The sequence below is a fragment of the Conger conger genome, chromosome 1, assembly GCF_963514075.1.
Source record: "Conger conger chromosome 1, fConCon1.1, whole genome shotgun sequence".
NCBI classification, from domain to species: Eukaryota; Metazoa; Chordata; class Actinopteri; order Anguilliformes; family Congridae; genus Conger; species Conger conger.
In genome coordinates, this window is record NC_083760.1 from 68,532,272 (window position 1) to 68,554,949 (window position 22,678).

Sequence of the window (22,678 nt, forward strand, 5' to 3'; positions counted from 1 at the left end):
GCAGATATTATTCGGCTTAGTCTTTAATGATCTGGGAAATACCTTTAAAAAATACATATGTGGAAACCAAATGAGGGCTTACTTAAATGAGCATAGAGCAGTCCGCCACTTTGTCACTAGAGGGCATTAAACGCTCATAAATCCAAAGTCTAATTTACCAGGATTTGACATTTAAGGCATTAAAATAGTAAAAATAAACATTTCAAGGAAGCATACACACTAAAAACAATGAAATACAGACAGCTGATATAATAAATAGCATCATCCAAAATATTTAATTTGGGAAAGGTATAAGCAAGGCTTAAAATGAAAATTTTTTAAAAAGAAATTAGCTAAAATACTACTCTGTATTTAGTAGACATACACCTAACTAAAAAACAAAACAAAAAAAGAAGGACATTTGGCAGTTAATAACAACCAATTTGAACTTAAAACGTAAAAAGATATCACACCCAATTTAAAACAATAATCATAAAAATAACTTAAATAATATATTTTAAAAATCTAGAAAGCATTTAAATGAATGAGCTGGGTCTTGGTTATAACCTCTCTGGCCTTCTGTGAGAGCCATGGGCATTGACCAGGGCGTAGTATGCTCCACGTTTAGCCAACAGCTGCTCATGCGTGCCTTGTTCGACGGCCATCCCGTTTTGGATGACTGCAATGATGTCAGCATTCTGAATGGTGGCGAGGCGGTGGGCGATAACAACGCAGGTGCGCCCGAGTCGTGCATTGTCCAGAGCCTTCTGAACGATCTGATTTCAGGGAGAAAAGAAACATAACTACAGAAAAACGGGTCACTTTCCACCAAACACGAATAGTGCTTTCATGCACAGCCTGCTTTAAATATTATTGCCTAGCTATTATTTTCTTTGAAGACGGTTCGTCAGAAAAGCATTGTGAATGTAAGTCAAAGTCCCAAAGCTCAATGCTTACAACCAGATGGTTGCTGGACTACATCTTGGGTAGCTCACTTAACCTGAATTGCTTGAGTGAAAATCTGGTAGTCTGCTAAATATACAGTATGCTATGTAATTCACCCTGTATCAGACTTGGTACTTAGTGTGAAAAAATAAATGATGTAAAATGAATAATAAATCTGATAGACCCTTCAGCCTCAAACTTACCTTCTCACTTTCTGTGTCTAATGCCGATGTGGCCTCATCCAGCAACAGGACCTTTGGCTGACGGACCAGCGCACGTGCAATGGCAATTCGCTGCTTCTGTCCTCCTGAAAGCTGGGTGCCTTTGTCTCCAACTCTGGTATTATATTTCTGTGGAAAAAAAACATTACATCACCGAATTTCATGTTTGACTTGGCCCAGGCATGTGCATCTCACTCAAGAACACAAAGGCTCTGAGGTATGAATAATCACCATATTTTACAACATTTCATAGTTTAATCACCATCTTAGAAGAGTTCTGCATTTGTTCCCTAGCATCCAGCAAAGCCTTTGTAGCACGCCAATAACCAATACAGTACCAATGAATTTATTTGTTACTTTTCTAACCTCAAATTAATTACAAAAAGTGATGTGCCCTCCCCCAGATAAATAAAACAAATGGTACAGAGGCTGGGGAGAGGCTGTAATTTTTCCATTGACATGTGTTTACTAGAAAGTTTGAACCATTGTTTGGCGTTTCTGGTTTCTGGTCAAGCGAACAGTTTTATTGTGAATAGTTAGGGCAAACAGTATCGTTTTGGTGTTTTAAATAAGGGGCTGACAACTGTACCCAAGTAAAGAAAGGGATGGAGAAAGTGTGCTCACACGTGAAATATATGAGTGTCAGTCTATTCTTTTTTCATTTTGAGTTACACACCTCTGGCAGACTGAGGATGAAGTCGTGAATGTTGGCTTTCTTTGCTGCATCCTCAATTTCATCCAGAGAGATGACGCGGCTGTTGTCTCCATACTGGATGTTCTCAGCAATAGTGCAGTCAAACAGGATGGGCTCCTGAGACACCAGGCCCACTTGGGAGCGCAGCCATGCCAGGTTCAGTTTCTTTGTGTCCTGTCCATCCAAGTACTGAAAGCAGAAAACAGGGCACACATTTAACAACAGCTTCTGTAGCATACTGAACCTTCACCAAATATTACTTCAAGTGCTTTAAGGACCAGCAGCTGTGCAGATCTTATCGTGGCCACACCAGGGCTTGAACCAGCAACCTTCCAGGTCCCAGTAATTTTCCTATGACTAGGCTACAGGTGTAGATATGGGTCCAGGCAGAGGGGAAAGTGGAGAGGAGAGTTGGGTTATGTGTACATATACATACTCACCACATGTCCAGCTGCCGGGTCATAGAAGCGCTCCAACAGCTGGACAGACGTGCTCTTCCCACAGCCACTGCCCCCAACCAGTGCCAGGGTTTGACCCGGCCTCACTGACACGTTCAGCCCCGCCAGGACACTTACGTTGGGCCGCGTAGGGTACGCAAAGTGGACGCCACGGAACTCGAGGTTACCCACACAGTCAGCCTACATAGGAAAGAGTGGCAGTGACAAGTCTCCTATTCTATCACACTTCCACAGTCTAGGGACGGGAGAAACTAGCAATAGCTATAATCTCTGTATGCAGAAGATCAGCTACATGAACCTGCTGTGAACTGGCTGTAATCATGCTATCCTATGCATTGTCCATATTCAACCAAACATTAAATAAATAAGTCAGGCCAGTTATGTAAAACTATGAACACTATACAAGGATTCAATCAACAGTGTTCCTAAACTTTAAACGGAAATGTTATGTTTTTACTTTACAAACACAATTTATTTAAGTTGCATTTAATTAAGAGATAAAGAATCCATGCTTTTTCAATTCTACTGTAACAATTAGAAGTGGATTTTGAATGTGTGAGTTTGGTCAGATATTTTGCTACTCACCAGCTTTTCTCCTTCCTCACTGTATATGTCGATCTCTGGTTTCCGCTGTAGCAGAGCTACTATGCTCTGTGCTGAAGCTTTCGCAATGGCCAAATTTGGAGACAAAGATGCAGTCTTTGCCAACTTCATCGCAGTCATTGTTACCAAAAGAACCACCCTGGCATATCAATCATAAAATAATTGTTAGATTTTAAAAGTTATTAGTTATTATAATGATGGTTTATTAATCATATTGACAGCCACAATAACTACCACTAATATCTTCCATAATAATAACTAGCATTGACATGTAATTAAACTAGACGTTCCAGCCAAAATGTTGGTTTGAGACCACAAAAATGTTCTTACATAAAAACGTCTCCAAATTCAATGTAACAGTTAGTAACCAGCCAAGCCGCAAATCGAAAGACTGCAGCTCTGTTGAGGTATGGCATTGCCAAACTAATGCCGGAAGCAACTCCATTGATTGGTGCGTTCCGCAATCCAACCCTGAAACAAATGAATCCAATATTTACCAATTTTATTGGAATAATATACACCAGTACTTAATAATACAATCAAAACATGTCATGTCTCAATTAATTTTAACTACCTATATGGTCTGGTCAGACTGACCATGAACTTGCGCAAGATGACATCCTCCAGAGCTAATGCCACAACAGTCCGGACGTTTCCCACAGTCTCTGTGGATATCTGCAAAAATTTATGTCATGTAAAACAATGACACAGCTGTTGCAAAACACCTACCTTACTATTCACATTCGTTTTATAAATGTTGTAAGAAGGATCAATATGTGACACTAGGTCATTCCATAGTACAACTCCCTGAGACACTTTACTTTACACTTTAGCAAAGTGCACACCACTCTTTTATTGACCTGTTTAACCTAATGAAATTCCCGTATTTCATACAGGCTGCATCCTACATTGTGCAGCAGAGTGTCAGAATTCATTTCCATCAAAAATGAATGGCAGTAACGCTGAACGTATTGTTCAAGTTTACAATAAAGTAAAATAAAAATGAATCCAAGAATGCATTACCTTTCCAGACAGCTCCAGAGCGCTCTGAACCTTAGCAGCCTGTCCAGCCGTGGCCTTCGCCGCAATGAGTGTGGTGCCCATTATGGCGGGGATGAAGACCATCACGAGGAGAGTGAGCTGCCAGCTGCTGATGAAGGCCACGACTAGAGTGATGGTGAGAGCAGAGGCCATGGTGGTGCCCAGGATCAGTCTGGTTTCGATTGCCTGGCAGAGAGAGATAGAGCAGCTAATGGACCAGGACCAACGTCCTCATTCAGACATGGAGATCTTTTGGCTGGCCATTAGCAATTAGATTCCGAAAACCTAAATTCTTCATGATTCTATAAATGCTTTTACATTATACGCAATACTCACTCATGTCACCATTGGATTAATCGAAATGAGTAGTTTTAAGCAGAAAATAAGCTTGCCAGTTAAACACGAGGACTTGGAAAAAAATGGAATAGTTCAGAGTTGGACACTCTTGCCGTGAATGGGACTTCTTACGTTGGTAACTTACAAAGCTTTTGCTCATTTTAAAAGACCTAGCAGTGAACCAAATCCTATTAACCAGAGAAACTAAAAGCATTTGTATGTAAACATGATTGTTTGTGGTACACACCATTCACATTTTCAGAGCAAGTGGGAAAGTGAGAAGCGAGTGGTTCCCTACACAGGACTAGGCATACCCTTCAGTGTAAGGCCTTATTATTCCTGAATCTTTGGAGGAAAAGTAAAGTAATGACTGGTATTTACCCTTTTCACATGTGAAGCATCAGTGGCCAACTTAGTCATCAAAACTCCTACGGCATGTCTGCTATCATCAAACCAACCAATGTCCTAGAGAGGGAAAATTACAAAATATTAAATTAATTCATTTAAAAACCAAGAATAAAATCTAGTGGTATGAAATGTGCTATTTGGATAGTAAGTATACCGTTTGCCAAGCCACAGGTTGTTGGGGCATACCTATCCAACATAGGTTGGCACAAGTTTTCGCTTTAGCAAAACCAAATAACCACAATGACTACAGTGACCACAGACTCTCTGGGTCAGATGTACTAAGAACATAGTTGCTGAGCAACAAAATTTGCTTTGCTGTTGCTCCATTGCAATCCCACATACTAACACATTCAGTCAATTTATCAATACTGCTCCTAGTTACAAAATCAAGAAATTAAATGCCATATTCATTCACAATTTTAGGAGACACTCATAAATAATGGTCAGAAATAATATGGTAGGCTTCCATCACCAGATTACAAGGTGCGAAAAAATGGATACAGAGATACCAGACTTAGGAAGCGAGGCATCCACAAGGTAAAAGAAAACATAACTTTAAAGATAAGGATATGGAGGTAATGGTTACAATTGCACATTCCTACAGCATAGGAATACAACACAAATTGGCCTAATATACAACATCTCCACCTTGTTTTAGTGGGTTGACCCCACGTATATTCATGCATTAACAGATTTAACTAGGCATTAAAAAGAAAAAAAACCTTTTTGTAAGTCTGTTGTAGATACTGTGACCTCGTAACAAGTGCTTTTGTGTTCGTTAAGCAGTTGTAATCCTTTAATCTGGCCTCATACTAACACACAGAATGAGGACATACCTTTACACAGCCACATTTTAGTATGTGCCTTACCTGTCTTATCATAGCAGAAAAAGACTGGCTTCGAAGTCTCATTATTAGATGCTCACCAGATTTAGCAAATGTGCAACCCTGAGAAGAATTTAAGTAAAGTTAACAGAATTTACCTGTGTAAAGGATGCATACTTTTCTTTCATAATTTGTTGCATTATACAAGATAATCCCCATATTCACAGAACGGTATGCAGTGCATATTATATTAGACCTTCTTCTAAAGATATGCATTGACATTATATTCACAGAATACAAAAATCATCCCGGGTAAGGTTGTTTTATATTAGCCCTTGCCACACCAATGCTTTCCGCTTAGATTAAAAAAAACAAAACATGATGTTCTAGATACACTTTTGCTACAAAATAGCACATACAGCTTTACTTTACATCTTGGACATAACTTAGTCACAATATGTAAGATTTCGGTGTTAAAATATAGTTACAAGACCATTGTAAATCTCTTCCTATCACTGAAAAAGTCTCACTGACATGTTGACACACCCTCTACCTGTGTTTATAATCCTTAAATTCTGGTTTCAAAATATGCAGTTGACGGGCTGGCACTCTGTACCAAAACATCTATAGCTGTACAATAATTCAAACTCATTGGTTGAAAATTAGTTTTGCCACAGCCAATGGCGTTTCAACTTCAGCACGTTCACAGAGAAGAGGAAGGGATAAACAGTGTTGTGGTTTGAGCGTATTTGTTGCTGCAATTCTCTTGACCGTTAGAAGTCCGAAATTACCTATTGTACCTTTAATGTCAGGGCTATTGCTGTTACAGTATTTGTCTGAGTAGTAAACCATACATACTGCTGCAAACACACACACTTGCAATGAGCATGTTACCATACACAACACCGTAATCCTGAAAAGTACAGAAAATGAGTAAAAAGTACTTAAAAGTGAAGATGGACCTGAATATAAACATTGACACGCACACAAACACACAGAGAATGTACAGACCTGTATGATTTCAGTCACAAAAGCCATCCCTCCAACAGCAATGTATAACAAGGAGAACATCAGGGTCCTGTCACGTATCACATCAGGATCAGTTTCACGAAACACCTACAGTGACCCAAATGAGTAACATTAGTCCAGCCACAGAACAAGTTCAAACTTTTGGTTTCTCTGCCATAATTAAGTATATGCAACTTTTGGCTGATTAATTTAGACAGTTTTTAAAAAAAAAATGTATGTGCTTACATAGTTTTTTTAAAAACAACAGAGCAAAAATAGGATGAAAAACTGCATCAAGCATTATCAAAGTGCCTATCAAAGGCACTATGGCGAAATATTTCCTGTTGTTTTTTACTCTGGCTAATATAAGTATATATTTAGTTAATCAACATGGTCAGAATAAAACCGTGATAACCAGGTACAAGTTATTTTAATATTATCTTTATATTGTTCATGCAGCCAGACTTACACCAATCATTTGGGCAATGATAATGGCATGACAAGGAGAAATGGCTCCTGCTCCAATGCCAGAGAGAGTCCCTAACAAGAGATATGGCCACTCTGGTTTGTTCAGGGCGAGCATCCTGGAAAACGAGATATCAGGGAGAGGTTCTTCTTCCTGAAAGAGATGCAAGCATCCGTTGATTTGGAGCACAAAATAAAAAGGAAATATGTAGACGGCCTGCCAAAAGTATTCACTCTCACAGCCCTTATAAAGATTACAAAAAATGACTATAACAAAGAACACACACATTGAGATCTATTTTATTCTAACCACACATTTCTGATCGGCTACAACCATTGCTTGGTTGATTTTGAGGTATACGTTCGTTCATTGACGTGCGAGCATCCATTTCCGGTCATGTTTTGTTTCCTGGCAGAGGGATACAGGGGTCTCATTTATCAAGCGTTCTTATGCGCAATTCTGTTCGTAAGTCATGCTTACCTATGCGCAACACATAGAATGCAATTTATCAACGTCATCTTGGGCGTAAGAAAGTGCATATATTTAAGAGGACCCAACACGACAAGGAGGCGTATCTTTAATGAATCTAATTTTACTTCTGGCAAAATATCTTATAAACAAATGCTAATTTAGCAATAGAACACCACTCATCATTGCTGTAAATACACTGCTGTAAATCATTTGATATGTTAGGCATTACTAATGTATTGTATTGTTAATTTTTTTTCTCCTAGTGGTACGAACGTGTAATCACAGTTAGTCTTTTGTAATCAACAAGACACATGAATGCCATCCCTCTGCATACTGAAGTACAGTCTACTCTCGTTTTTTCTAGCCACGGTGACATTTCGGAAATCGGAAACAGGTCTGGTATTTCCCAACCCACAATGAACCGAATACTACCCACTGTTCTCCGTGATTTAACTTGACTCACCCCACAATATATTAAATTCCCACACCATGTGGCACAACAGGCAATAGTAAAAACGGACTTCCATGCCATCACTGGTTTTCCTAACATAATACGTGCAATAGACAGCACACACTGCAAAACTTCGAATAATCTCCGTGGCATTTATTTGCTTAAAAGACCAAACGCAGCTTGATTATTAGGTACTGGTAGTGATTTTTCAAGTAGCTTGACAGCGGACACTGGCACATATGCGTCAGGCGTATAAGACCGTGGCGCCTGCATCCCCAAAGCTGTTTTAAAATGCAGTAAAAGTATAGTTGTATACGCATAGCCTATTAATATGCTAATGATAGACCATGCATGGATGCTTTGTGTCAAGTGTTTCTCCCACATTCGTATTCCTTCTGTAATACCACGTAGTATTCGTCTAATTACTAAAATCAATGTGTAATTAGTTATGAGCAAGCTCGTTTAAACCAAAATATTTAGCTTGCTAGGTCTGCCTTGTCTAGTTGAAATGGGTTCATGGATAGCTCCCTAGTTAAAGTTATATCAAGCGAAGCAGCCATTAGCAGAATCGCACGGTAATCGTACGATTGGCTACCATGCCATGCTTTCTTTCACGCCGGCGTCATATTGTACCAGTAGGCTACTTCAAATTGCTTAATATGGATGTGCCTTACAGGGTCTGTGCGCACTGGTTGGTGCTACAAAAAAGAGAAAAGAAGAAAAAAAAAAGTCAAAAAAAAAAAACCTAAAAAACTTTACCTTAACAGAGAGGACAGTTACCAATTTTACTATGTGCCACATTCAAAAAAATCAATTGCTACTCTTTGGCCACCGCACAACCTTCTGATGGCGCCCCTGTGTTACACGTCCCCCTCCAGTGGTATCGATGTCCTTTTTGTAGGCTGTAGTCTTCATTTAACGACAGATTTGAAGTCAAATTGACTTATTTATTTGTTTTACTTCTGCCACTATCGTTCAGGCAGGTGAAACTGCTGGCACCTGCGGTCATTTATTTTCGGATACTGTGCCACTAAATGCTGCAAAAAAGACCTCCAACGTCGTTAACCAGCATCTCCACCTCGCTATCCGTAAAGTTTATTTTTATATCGTCTTTTTCATGTTCTTGATCTCACCTGTGGGGTAGGCTAGGGGGAAATGTGTTGGCGTAAATGGGGACTTTCCTTATACAAATGATCGTTGCCATGCACGCACAAAGCAGTTGAGAATGGTTGGGATTTATCTTTGCAGATGGTATACAGCAATGCGTACGAACGTCTGATGGGAGATTTGGCGATGTTCCCAAAATGCAACCAACATTTTTAGATCTAAAATGGCATTTGGTTTTCTGTGCCTCCCATCTGCCACACTATGTGAGGGAACTTGAGTCCTCTTTTGCTCCAGTGAATTGAAACTTCATTATTAACCTAATAGTGGAAAGTGATATCTTTATGTTTTTTCTTTTTGTGTAAGGTCGCACTTATGATAGTCTACTGCGCTTTGTATTTTTCTTCTGAATGCTCTTTGCCTTTTACCCATGGTAATGGATAACATGAACTTTACACTTTTCATCACATTTGTGGTACAAACCTGTGAAACAGGAAGCAATATAATTCCCATTAGACGGGGAACTTAAGAAAACATGTTAATGCATATTTATTATTGATTTTTATATAAAATAATTATTAGGGATCTAATTAACTGAACCTAGTCCAAGTTGCAAAGCCCTTTCTCAAATAGAAACCATCAGTCTGACAAATGCAACTATAGAGGAAATCAGGAAATCAGTGACTAGGAAAATCAGCTTCTAGTTTACCTTTTTCTCATTCTTTGCACATTTCTTGCATCTTTTCCTGGATTGTTTTTTGGAGGATTTCCGTCTGAGGCTATTTCTAGGAAAGGTATTGTTTTCCTCCAATGTCTGATTTTGGTCCTCTTCATTAGTCTCATTAGATGACTCACTGGACACGTCTTCACCATCTGTATCTGAACTCTGACAAGCAGCAAAACACTGGATTCAGTTTATGGGTTGGAGGATAACGGAACACTTAAAAATAAATTCAAAGTCTTTAAGAAATCAGGGGCCTCATTTATAAAACTGTGCTTAGGATTCACGTCAAAAGGTTGCGTAAGCATGAAACCTAGGACGTGCGTACGCAAAAAAATATTCTGATTTATGCATACGCACGTCCCACGCCAGTTTTCCTTTATAAATCACAATCAACTCAAAATGTGGCGCAACTTTGCCAGCTTCATGTCCCGCCCACAGTTGGCTATAAATAGGCAGTGAAACACCCCTAATGAATATGCATTTCACGAAGACTACAATGGAAAACGCTGAAAAGAAGGCCAAGAAAAGGGATTTCAGCCATTTGATTGCCTCTGAAAAGCTACAGGTGTGGGAATTACCCTGATTGATTGTAAATGACAAACAGTTCTGCACAACGAATGTGATGATAACGATGATGATAATAATAATAATAATAATAATAATAATAATAATAATACACGTTATTTGTCTAGCACCATTGGAAAAAAAACATAATATGAATATGATAACAATATATGAAACTTTGCTCGTATCTGCCCGACTGACGCATTGCAAACGGCATCAGTGCAGCGCAATTTGTTCGACTGTTCACCATATTATTTATGATAATACATTTAATAACATGAAGTATTGTTTAACAATTCGTCTACATATTTGAGGGATTATTTTACAAAAACATCTCGGTTTATATTTATCATCCTAAATCATATTTTTTGGGCACTCCAGGGAGCATCAATCAAACAGCTGTTTGTTTATTCGTTGTAAGAGAGGCTTTTATCCGTTTTTGCAAATTAAATCTTCGTATATGATACGTGAGAGGTAATATTTCATTACATTACATTACATTACATTGCATGGCATTTAGCAGACGCTCTTATCCAGAGCGACGTACAACAAAGTGCAAATTAAACACAAGAACAAGTGCAAATAGGACCTGAGAGGACAGTATAGTTCCGAGTCCTAGTGAAAACATGCAGAAAATCAGAACCCTTTAAGAGTACAATCAACAACCATCAATTTCGATTTATTTTACACAGTGGTATCTGTTGTATATCATTTTCGACTTCTCTCGTCGCCAAATGTTGTGTTGCAGAACCCGTACAGCGAGATTCAACAACACAACACTTTAATAAGTATAACAGGGGCGAAGCACGTCCTTACAGCAGCCATACCCAGCCACAACTCCCGGCAAATCTTTATACCTTTTTAAATCCTGTTTCACTTCCCGTTTTCCTGGTCTTACGTCACGAGCATTAAAGGCACAGTTTCTCATTTCTCCAGTTAATGTGCGTACGCATGGGTCAGAGTTTCCGTGGAGGACCGCACATTTTCCGGTCAAGTTCGTTTTTTATAAATGCCAAAGTTTGCTTAGAAAGTGGCGTACGCATTCTTTTGTGCCTACGCAACGTTTATAAATGAGGCCCCAGGTCTTTAAGAAATGGAAAATGACATGCAAATCAAGGAAAACATGGAACATTGGATTAAACCGAATGCATTGAAAATCTTTATATCTGCTTTTAGCGTCAGCTAAATCAATGCAACTTCATGTTATGTCATGTGACAAGGTGTTGAGGGTGTGATTTAATTCCAGAAACAAAAATAAGTGCCGATATTGGTGGGTACCTGCTGCGTGACAAGAGAATAGTAGATTCCTTTCAAATTCATCAGTTCCTGGTGCGTCCCCAGTTCTGTCACCACACCGTTGTCAAACCCGGCGATGACATCAGCCGTTCTGATGGTGGACAGGCGGTGAGCGATGATGATGGTGGTGCGGCCAGCACTTGCCTGGCCACGACATTTCAAACAAGTGCCATGCAATCACTCCACTGTCTGCCGCATTATGAGGGATGAAAGTGCCATCAGAAGTTCCTTCTACTCCACAGAACCCATTACATTACATTATTGGAATTTGGCAGACGCTCTTATCCAGAGCGACATACAGTTGATTAGACTAAGAAGCATACAGTTGATTAGACTAAGAAGGAGACAATCCTCCCCTGGAGCAATGCCGGGTTAAGGGCCTTGCTCAAGGGCCCAACAGCTGTGCAGATCTTATTGTGGCTACACCGGGATTAGAACCACCGACCTTGCGTGTCCCATTCCTTTACCTTAACCACTACGCTACAGGCCGTGCCCTGCGGAACACAATGTGATTCTGATTAGCCTTAGACCATAATGGCACTTATGTATAGATATCGTTACTTGTATAGGTATTGTTGTTTTTATTGGCTGTTGTTGTATTCTAGCTGCCAACAGTGGTATGCTAGTTTGAAAGCTGATTGTACTCTTCAAGGGTTCTGAATTTCTGTACATTTACACTAGGACTCGGAACTTTACTGTCCTCTCAGGTCTACTTTTGCACTTGTTCTTGTGATTGATTTGCACTTTGTTGTACGTCGCTCTGGATAAGAGCGTCTGCTAAATGCCACGTAATGTAATGTAACGTAACAATGTGCTCAGATACGCCCTCGCACCCAGCCTCACCTTGTCCAGCGCTGCCTGCACGATGGCTTCGCTCTGCGTGTCCAGCGCTGACGTGGCCTCATCCAGCAGGAGGATCTTGGGGTTTTTGACCAGTGCACGGGCGATGGCGATCCTCTGCTTTTGCCCTCCACTTAGCTGGGCGCCTCGCTCCCCCACCATGGTGTTCAGCTTCTGTCTCCATCAGAGAACGGAGGAAAGTGTCACAACGGTACCGCTGACAAGCTCTTTAGCTCTCTGTGGTGGCAAACATGTGTCAGTTCTCCGAATGAACTGTCACCGAGTGAACAGACTAAATTTAAGCAAACCTATTAAAACACAGTTCACTTGTTTTTGGTTAGAATTTTGTCTATTATAATTTTACCATTGTTATTATTATTATTATAAATTCAGTCCCAGCATAACTGCTATTTACATTTCCCACAACCATCGGTGTTCGTTTGTTGATGGACGTCAAGCTGCATGTGATATTTAAAGGGGTTCATTTACATCCTGAAAAGTGTGCTGCAGAAATAAGCATTTCATCCGGGTATATTTGATTGCAATCAATTTTCAGTAATTTTGCATATGTAACAGCTTTTTAAAAAAAGTACTCAACTACATTACATTCCATTACTGGCATTTGGCAGATACTCTTATCCAGAGTGACGTACAGTTGATTAGACTAAGCAGGCGGCAAACCTCCCCTGGACCAATGCAGGGTTATGGGCCTTGCTCAAGGGCCCAATGGCTGTGCGGATCTGCTTGTGGCTACACTGGGATTCGTACCACCAACCTTGCCTGTCCCAGTCATGTACCTTAACCGCTATGCTACAGCCCACCCAACTAGCATGCCCAATAGTAGGCAAGTGCTCCGATTCGAACATGGCTTCGGATAAAAGCTTCATCTAAATAACAAATTATGAAACTAGACACGTGCAACATAAAAACTGTGGATTTCATATTTCTGTTTTTGGAATTTACTGCCTTTGATCTGACTGATTCTGTAAAGCGTTTCTTGTATGAATTGTAAAAAAGTGAAAACTTGCTTTTCTTGTAATGTCACTATGAACTGGCATGCAATGCCTATGGTATTGTGAAGGACAGCAGATCCAATTATTTTCATTACACATATTGAAATTGAGTCTGGATATAGAAAAGTCAAGTTTTTGGCAGCAGCAGCAAAAATCTGATTCATTATTATGACGAGTATCTGAATCAGGATTGAATATTCTACCTGGCCTCAAAAGTGATTTTCTCTTACTTCTATACACAAGCACATAGGAGAGGTTCAGGTGCATGACTGGTGTCACACAGGTGTCATGAGATGGGACATAGACTTACATCAGGAAGCTTGGAGATAAAGTTGTAGGCGTTGGCCTCCCTGATTGCCCGCTCAATGTCCTCATCTGAGGCATCCTTACATCCATAACGAATGTTCTCAGCAATGGTTGTGGCAAAGAGCACGGGTTCCTGACTCACAATGCTCATGTTTTCTCTCAGCCACTTCACGTTGAGGGAGCGGATATCATGGCCGTCCAGCAGGATCTGAGAGAGCAATTCAGGGCTATTCAGCCATTCACCAGTCATCCACAATACAGTTTAAAAAAATACTAGGACACTTATTTACACTGGAAATGATGTTGTCTTTAAATACTATTGCTTTTATCATTCAACTACCAAAAGAGGAAATGTATTTAGCCTAATAACACAAATACAATATTATTTTATAAATACTTGCCCAAACAAGAACACCTGTGAATTTGATTCTTGCCTAGAATGACTCATGTGCACTTGTGGATCATATACATATTTGGAAGATATGATGACATCAGACATAATATGAAGTCAACAGAATTGTTAATGTGAACTGGTATTTATTCATATGAACTGGTAAGTATTTGCTAATGAGACCCCAATTCATATCACACTCCTTTAAGGCAGGAGTGCGGTATGAATCAATTTCTCTGAAGAGAGTAAGATGTTACCAAGTTGTGAGAACTGGGTCATTTACCATATTGGATTAATGTGTTCTAAGCAGTCTGAGCTTTTTCCGTACAGTAATGAATGTTGCAGGATTAATTTATTGGTTGACTTCCCAGTCCTGTGACATAGTTAGACCACCCCAGCTGAGCGTGACCCCTGACCCCCTCACCTCTCCTGAGTCGGGGTCATAGAAACGCTGCAGGAGCTGTATGGTGGTGCTCTTTCCACAGCCGCTGGCCCCAACGAGGGCGATGGTCTTCCCATGGGGGATCTTAAGAGCCATGCCCTTCAGGATCTGCCCACAAAGGGGAGAAGTGCGTCAGTGCTCTTGCTAAATCCACCGTCATATTAGCAACATGCCAAGGAGCAAAAGCCCAGTTAACTTTAAAGTGAATGGAAGATGGCATTCTGATTGGTTTACTGTATGTTACGTCCATACCTATTACTTCATCAATCAACTAATTCTAGCCCTTTTGAACCTTGTGCCTTACTTTGCACTTGAACTATCCACCGTAAAGACTAGGAAAATAGAGCCTTTAATCTTAAATGAGAACTATATATTCCCCTTAAAAAGTATTGGAACAGAAAGGCCAATTCCTTTGTTTTTGCAATGCACTGAATACATTTGGGGTTGTGATAAAAAGATGAAGTGTTCAGAATTTCAGACCATTTCAGGTATCGGACCACCCAATTTTTAGATGGCCAAAAGTATTGGAAGCGAGAAAATTAAAGTAAATGAAATAAAATAACACTTAATATTTGATAGCATATCCCTTGCTTGAAATAACAGCATCAAGCCTGCGACCCACTGACATCACCAAACTGTTTCTTATTTTGTGATACTTTTCCAGGCTTTTACTGCAGCCTCTTTCAGATGTTGTTTGTTTCAGGAGGTCTTTCCCTTCAATCCCCTCTTCAGGAGGTGAAATGCATGCTCAATTGGGGTTAAGGTCTGGTGATTGACTTGCCCAGTCTAAAATCTTCTACTTTTTCTTCCTAATGAAGTCATACGTGTTGTGTTGTGGACATAATGTGTTGGCAGTGTGTTTTGGGTCATTGTCTTGCTGCACGATGAAGTTCCTCCCAATTAGTTTGGACGCATTTCTCCGCAAGTTGTTTTTGTAGACATAGGAATTCATCCTGCTGCTACCATTCATCCTGCTGCTACATCATCAATAAATATTAGTGAGCCCACTCTAGAAGCTGCCATGCAAGCCCAAGCCATGACACTTCCTCAGATGAGCTTGGATCATAAGTAGATTCCTTCTTTGTCCACACTTTGGCCATTCCATCACTTTGATAGAGGTTAATCATGATCTCATCAGTCCAGAACTTTTGTGGCACGTTTGTAATTCTTTGCAAATTGTAATCTCGCCTTACGATTCTTACTACTGATGAGTGGTTTGCATCTTGTGGTATAGCCTCTATATTGCTACTTTGCTATAAGTCTTCTTTGAACGGTTGATTGAGATACCGTCACCCCTGCCCTTTGGAGCTTGTTTGTGATGTCACTGATGTTTTGGGGTTTTTCTTCGCAGCTCTCACAATGTTTCTGTCATCCCCAATGCTTGTGCAATGGCTCTGATCTATTTCCCTTCTTTTCTATGTTTCAAAATGGCTTGCATTTCTCCCAAAGACAGCACTCTGGTCTTCATGTTGGTTTATCTTTTCTAACACAAATGAGGTCTTCTCAGGCAAAACTCAAGGCTAAAACCAAGAGTAGACATTCAGAACTATGTATTTTTTTAACAAATCAACAGGACAGTTCGGAGCAACAGCTGTCAGTCACATGTTCCAATAATTATGCTCACCTAAGAATTGGGTCGTCTGATACAAAAGGTGATATGTTCTAAGTGGTTTAAAAAAATCTAGATAAAAATACCAGGAAATAAAAGATAAAATTGTATTTCTATCGTGTACATCTTTTGACCTCAAACTCAATTGTCTTCAGTGTATCGCAAAAACAAAGGAATTGACCTTGCTGTTCCAATACCTTTGGAAGGGACTGTGTAATAACTTACTGAGACCTTATCAGAGAACAACATGGTATGAGTTAGTTATTTTTTCAGGCACAGTATGCTCTTGCCTAGTCAAATTACTGGCTTTCATTCCCAGTGTTCAGTTTATTTTAATTCAAATACTTCACCTACCTTTGTGTCCTTCCTGGAGGGGTAACTGAATTGGATGTTAGTGAATTCAATGTCTCCTTTCACTTGATCGGGTTTGTGGCCTTCCTTTGAATTACTGTCAATTGGGCGAGGCTGTGGCACAGAAAGTTCATTTAATTTGATTGGCCTGATTTGCTGGTGGGATATGTTGAAACAGAGAGAGGGATTACCATGTCAATTGTGTTGTAGATCTCATAGGCTGCACTCTGGGCCTTCACTATTGTCTCCAAGCTTTGGGCTCCCTCACTCAAACAGGTTACTGCCAATATCACGGAAAAGAACACCTGGGAATTGTCATAGGAGTCTTACATATTAGGAGTATAATTATACTTATACTCACATTTACCACAACAATGTGCTAAAAAATTCAATGTTAACTTCATTGAAGGTGGCAGCAGATCAAACACATGCATCTGAAGGATAAATATAGCAGTCTTGCCCTTTTCTCTTGAGCCATAACAGCGTAACAGCGTAATATATCTGAGAAATGTTTTTACATCAAGCAGGCACAGCTTACGGTCATTGTTCTTCCAATGGAGTTGTTTTCTGGATCATCAACAATAAGCTTTGTTCCATACCAGAACCCCAATGCATTGGTCCCATATACAATGAATATAGTCAAGCCCAGGGAAACTTTGGCAGCAATGGCCCTTTTCATACCAATATTTTTAGCATCCTCCAAGTTTGTCTCATATCTAAAAGAACAAAAAGAAAAATGTACTGATGAAATAATTACAAATACTGCGGCAATTTCAATCCAGTATGTTTAAAAGGTTAAATAAAGTGATTATCAGGGGAGCAATGTAAATTGTTATTTGTGTTACTATTATTAATTCCCATATCGTAGCCAAAACTATAAATGCATTCCTTTTCATTAATGTCTTCAAGATGATAATCTCTTTTAAATTCCCTCCAATTAGTAACAGCAACTCACACATAAAACAATATACGGTCGTTTTCTTTTTATTCAGTTTACCAGCAGTGCAACACCGCACCATCTCTAATTACAATTGTTAGGAATGTTGACATTCCATAAGAATAGGTCATTAGTTTGAAATTAGTGTGAACAGTATGAACATTACTTCTCAACTGCTTTATTCTGCCCGTTGAAAGCCACGACTGTCCTGATTGACACAAGGATTTCCTCAGCTACTGCCGCAGCCTTGGCATATGCAGAGAGCTCTTTGCTATTCAAGGTGACAAGGGCCTGGAAGGACACAGATACATCGACACAGACACATTTATGTATAGCCAGCAATGGTAACTGAATGTTTCTTAAGTGCCTTCATTTCATAACCCAAAACTGCAAAGGACAGTGACAGACTTTGAATTATTTTTACAAGTTCATATATGTTTTTGCAATAACTAACCAGATGGTCTAGGATATTCAAGGGCATTCAATGTCTTAACAGAAACTATAAGAGCAGTACACATCCTTACTTTAGAGCCGACAGCAGTAGATCCTGCAGTGAGTGGAATGAGGAATGAGAGGCAGACTAGGGTCAGGACCCAAGAATAGATAAGGCCAATAATTATTCCTGTCAAAAATGAGGAAAAGAACTGCACGGAATTGCTAACATGGTGTCCCAGTCCGTCTTGGATTATGTCAATATCCCTAAAAAAAAGAAAGAAAGAAATATACATTCACATTTACTGACAGAAGTTAACAAAAATGAAAACTGACCAGTGAACATTTCCTTAAATGATAAAATAAAACCAATAAAAATGATAATGGTAGAGGAGCAAGGCCACTAAGATTGTGTTCTTTTTGCAAGAGTTGTATTGCACTCACTGTGTTAATCTAGTGTTTATTGCACCAATATGATGTGTATCAAACCATTCCATGGGTTGATGGAGGACAGCATTGAAGTATTTTGACCTAATCCGTTTGGTCTGTGTGGTGGCAGTCAGCTGGAACAGCATAACATGCAAACTTCCAAAGACAAACACTCCAGCTCCAAGTGCCAGAAAGTAATATGAGATTCTGGGGAGGAGTGGGGAGGTTAATAAATGCATAACATCTTTAAAAAGTAGTGCTTTTTCCATTAAATAATTAAATCGCTACAGAAAGCTATTGCACCAACGCTAATGGGAAACAAGTTTATTCAATATACACTCAGCAAGCACTTTATTTGGAACATTTTTACTTTATTACACCTACTTATTCATGCAATTATCTAACCTGCCAATTGACTGGCAGCAGTGCAATGCATACAGTCATGTAGATACGGGTCATGACCTTCAGTTAATGTTCACATCAACCATCAGAATCAGAAAAAAATAGTTTTACGTGACTGTGGAATGATTGTTGGTGGCAGAGAAGGTGGTTTGAGTATCTCAGAAACTTCTGAAAAGCTTGTAGCGCTATAAGGGTGGATGCCACAATTGAAACAAGCTGCTCTTGATCGGAATTACACCATTTACAAGAAGCAGGCAGCATGACGACTTTAGATGGCTTCAAAGAGCTTAGATAGAGATGTCTCAAACTCAGAGTAATTGGAAACAAGTGGAGACACCGTTTCTGAGTACATTTGTCAATGAAAAAGTGCATAGAGTGAATAGCACCGCTTCATAACCTTACTCATTAGCAAATGCATTGCAATGATTTCAGTATGTTTGTTGCACATCAGCAGGGTATGATAATGTCAAGTTAATGTGCTACCACCATATTCTATTAATGGAAAACCGTTCAGAGGAATCTTAAATTGCTACAAAGTTATAGCCATACAGGCACTAATTATCTACGAAATGTAATGGAAAAAGGGCTAGTATGTTGACATCTCAATGTCAAAGATTGACATTTTGCCATTTCCAAACCGGTAGGATTGCTCAGTGATAGTTACTTAACTTATGATTATGATTATTGCGGGCAGCCTGTAGTGTAGTGGTTAAGGTAAATGATTGGGACAGGCAAGGTCAGTGGATCGAATCCCAGTGTAGCCACAATAAGATCCGCACAGCCGTTGGGCCCTTGAGCTAGGCCCTTAACCCTGCATTACTCCAGGAGAGGATTGGCTCCTGCTTAGTCTAATCAACGGTACGTCGCTCTGGATAAGAGCGTCTACCAAATGCCAATAATATTATAATGTAATTATGTATCATTATTTTCACACAGCATGATATACATTCATCAAGCAATAGATATTAGCAAGTTAGACTATTACCAAAACAAAATGCATTTACTTACATCGTTATCTTGGCTTCAAATTCTTGGTTTTGAATACATTCTGAGGAGTTCACATTCACAGTGAAATTGGCTGGGGAAAGAATAAGTTATTTAACAATACTGTTCATATGCAATTTGCAATTTGGGCCCAATGTTTTGGGTTTTAGCTCAATAGCTTTTGCAATGTTCAAGATTGAGCCCTTGTTTTAATCTTTGACCATATATTTCACACATTTCTTTTTGGGGAAAAAACTCTATATTATAGCTATATATCAAATATGGGCCAAATGCTTAATAGCTTTCCTAATTTTCTAGACGGAGCCTTTGGTTCATGCTTTTCATCAAGTAGTGACCATTTCAGTTGCTCAAAATCCCTACATTATTGCAGAATATGCATGTGCCCAATTGTTCAATAGCTGCTCAATAGCTGCCATTTCTCTTCACAACCTTCACGATTGTGAAGGAACACCAACCATGGCAATAAGACAAGAAAGACATTGTGCATTCAAAATACTCCTGAGAGGTGGACTTTATATTTAGAGGTGGCATGGCTGGGGAGAAAAGGTGCAAGGGCAGATTGATATTTGGCCATAATGTATGGATTTTTCTCCAAAAAAACAAAAGGTTGTGAGATAAGATTGGATGGCATAGATGTAAATTAATTGGACCTGAGTTTTCATCTTGACAATTGGTAAAGATTGGGTCCAGATTGCATTGGCAATAACATAGGGATTTTCTCCCTAAAAGAAAGGTGACTGCATGGTGATGTATGAATATAAACTTCAGGGCACAATCTTGAAAATCGGGGAACGTTATTGAGCAGAAATGAGCAACCCTCGCACATTTTTGCAGTGTTCTACCTTAAGAGTTTACAGGTAGTTTATAGTCCAACAGAGTGTAACTATGACAGGTAAGTGCAATGGATGTAGCTGGTCACCAGCAATATTAGGTTTATACTCTGTGACCCTCGCTGAATGTTTGAATATCAAAGATCAATCTACCACAATGCACTTAGTTGCCCAATTTGGTTGTGTTTCATCATTCCTTTACATTAAACTGGTTGTTGTGTTGCCACCCCTACTTATCCCTAGACAGCATCATAACACACAGCAAACTGTGGTGCCCAAATGATCTTACATTACATGTTTATCACAGATTTCCCTTCGGAAAAATAAAGATCAAGTACACTCACCAGTTGTCAGATTGGTCCGATTCGCATTCTGGATAAAGCTGTCTGCCACATTTCCAATCACCACCATTGTGAGAGGCAGGGAGACACCCTGCACTGAAGCGCAGAATAGACCCACGATGATCAGGGTGATTTCCAGAGGAGTGGTGTAGCGAAACTACAGAAGCAATGCAGGAGACACACAAATCTTGAGTGGCCAGGCGTGAACCCTTTTTACAATTCTTCCACGCGTCTTTTCATAATTTTAGACATTCCTGGCCTGTTCAGGCTTACTGTGATTCATTTGATTTCAAGGCCTGAGTAATAAATCAGGCATCATTCAAGAAACTGAATGACAAACAGAGCTTAAAGGTTTTAGTCATAGTAAACTATGGGGGACTATATATGTATATACAGTACATAGTGGGCTCCAGAATTATTGGCACCCTTGATAAATGACCAAAAATACTGTAAAATAAAACAAAATAGTTATTGACATGAGCTTTATTTTTCTAACGTGTAAAGTGTGATTTCTAAATGATTCAATTGAATCAAGCAAAGTCTTACATTTTCATTCAAGTAGAAAATGTACACTCAGTGAGCTTTTTATTATGCATTTTAGACTTATTTTTTTATTTCTACTGACGAAGCCTATCCACTTAGAGTTATGATGTGCTGTGTGTTCAGAGATGCTCTTCTTCATACCACTGCTGTAATGCGTGGTTATTTGCGTTACTGCCACTTTCCTGTCAGCTTCAAACAGTCTGGCCCTTCTCCTCTGACCTCTCTCATTCAGAAGGCATTTCTGCCTGAAGAATTCTGAGTTCTTACCAGTTGAAAGAATCCAATAGCCTTCACATTCCCTTTTGGTTCTTCTGGTTTTTTCTTCCTAATTAATGAAAAGAAGATAAATAATTTATTTATATGTACTTTTAGAGGTCCATATAATACCACATCACCATATAATACCAAGGCAATATGCCAAAATGTTTTAATCTTTAGATAGATAGATAGATAGATAGATAGATAGATACTTTATTCATCCAAAGGGAAATCTTCACTGATTCATGAACATAAAAAAGCACAAAAAAGACAATTGATGGTAGAGAACAACGCTACTCAACTCTACGTCCTGCGGGCCGCAGTGTCTGTAGGCATTTGTTCCTACCATGCCCTACACCACCTGATTTCCCGAATTAAAATTTTACCTGCTTGGTCCAGATAAGCCAATTAGTTCAATCACGGTTGAAGCAAATACCTGCAGACACTATGGCCCGCTGGACGTGGAGTTAAGTAGCACTGGTAGACAGCACATGATCCCACATGTTTTACATGAGGGGGTGTGCTATTCTTATAACCTCATCCAGTAGAATAATATATAATGTATAAAAATATACACTCAATGAGCACTTCATTAGGCATTTATTACTTATTCTTAGACTTCTTAGAGGTTTGATGGGTTGTGTGTTCAGAGATGGATACCATTGTTGTAATGGGGTTATTTGCATTACTGCTACCTTCCTGTCAGCTTTGACCAGTCTGGCCCTTCTCCACTGACCTCTCTCATTAACAACGCGTTTCTGTCACTGCTGCTCACTGGTTTTTTTGGGGGGTTTTTTTTTTTTTTTTGCACCATTCTCTGAAAACTGTTGTGTATGAAAATCCCAGGAGATCCGCAGTTTTTGAGATAATCAAATCACCCTCTCTGGCAATCATTCCACGGTCAAAGTCACTTGGATCACATTTCTTCCCCATTCTGATTTGATCTGAAAAAGAGC

General features: G+C 39.4%; 1 protein-coding gene across 6 annotated transcripts in view; it reads right to left on the bottom strand.

The window, feature by feature from the left end:
- Window positions 1–7: 7 nt before the first annotated feature.
- abcb5 (ATP-binding cassette, sub-family B (MDR/TAP), member 5) overlaps window positions 8–22,678 on the bottom strand; it is a 28,092-nt gene continuing 5,421 nt past the window's right edge. For 3 of the 6 annotated variants that reach the window (XM_061237161.1, XM_061237169.1, XM_061237171.1), the window contains 26 exons: window positions 21,732–21,789; window positions 20,925–21,078; window positions 19,754–19,823; window positions 18,359–18,550; window positions 18,007–18,181; window positions 17,649–17,773; window positions 17,084–17,261; window positions 16,737–16,850; window positions 16,549–16,659; window positions 14,568–14,693; window positions 13,757–13,960; window positions 12,437–12,607; window positions 11,576–11,737; window positions 9,719–9,895; window positions 6,987–7,136; window positions 6,521–6,625; window positions 5,555–5,632; window positions 4,659–4,742; window positions 3,924–4,127; window positions 3,475–3,575; window positions 3,231–3,371; window positions 2,883–3,039; window positions 2,280–2,477; window positions 1,822–2,028; window positions 1,128–1,274; window positions 8–755 (listed from right to left, as the gene is read on the bottom strand). In XM_061237161.1, the coding sequence (XP_061093145.1) occupies window positions 540–755; window positions 1,128–1,274; window positions 1,822–2,028; window positions 2,280–2,477; window positions 2,883–3,039; window positions 3,231–3,371; window positions 3,475–3,575; window positions 3,924–4,127; window positions 4,659–4,742; window positions 5,555–5,632; window positions 6,521–6,625; window positions 6,987–7,136; window positions 9,719–9,895; window positions 11,576–11,737; window positions 12,437–12,607; window positions 13,757–13,960; window positions 14,568–14,693; window positions 16,549–16,659; window positions 16,737–16,850; window positions 17,084–17,261; window positions 17,649–17,773; window positions 18,007–18,181; window positions 18,359–18,550; window positions 19,754–19,823; window positions 20,925–21,078; window positions 21,732–21,789 (3,805 nt within the window). In that variant the 3' untranslated portion in view covers window positions 8–539. Of the gene's footprint in view, window positions 756–1,127; window positions 1,275–1,821; window positions 2,029–2,279; window positions 2,478–2,882; window positions 3,040–3,230; window positions 3,372–3,474; window positions 3,576–3,923; window positions 4,128–4,658; window positions 4,743–5,554; window positions 5,633–6,520; window positions 6,626–6,986; window positions 7,137–9,718; window positions 9,896–11,575; window positions 11,738–12,436; window positions 12,608–13,756; window positions 13,961–14,567; window positions 14,694–16,548; window positions 16,660–16,736; window positions 16,851–17,083; window positions 17,262–17,648; window positions 17,774–18,006; window positions 18,182–18,358; window positions 18,551–19,753; window positions 19,824–20,924; window positions 21,079–21,731; window positions 21,790–22,678 lie in introns of those variants that run through there. The other 3 variants (XM_061237174.1, XM_061237173.1, XR_009708440.1) reach the window with 3 other exon arrangements.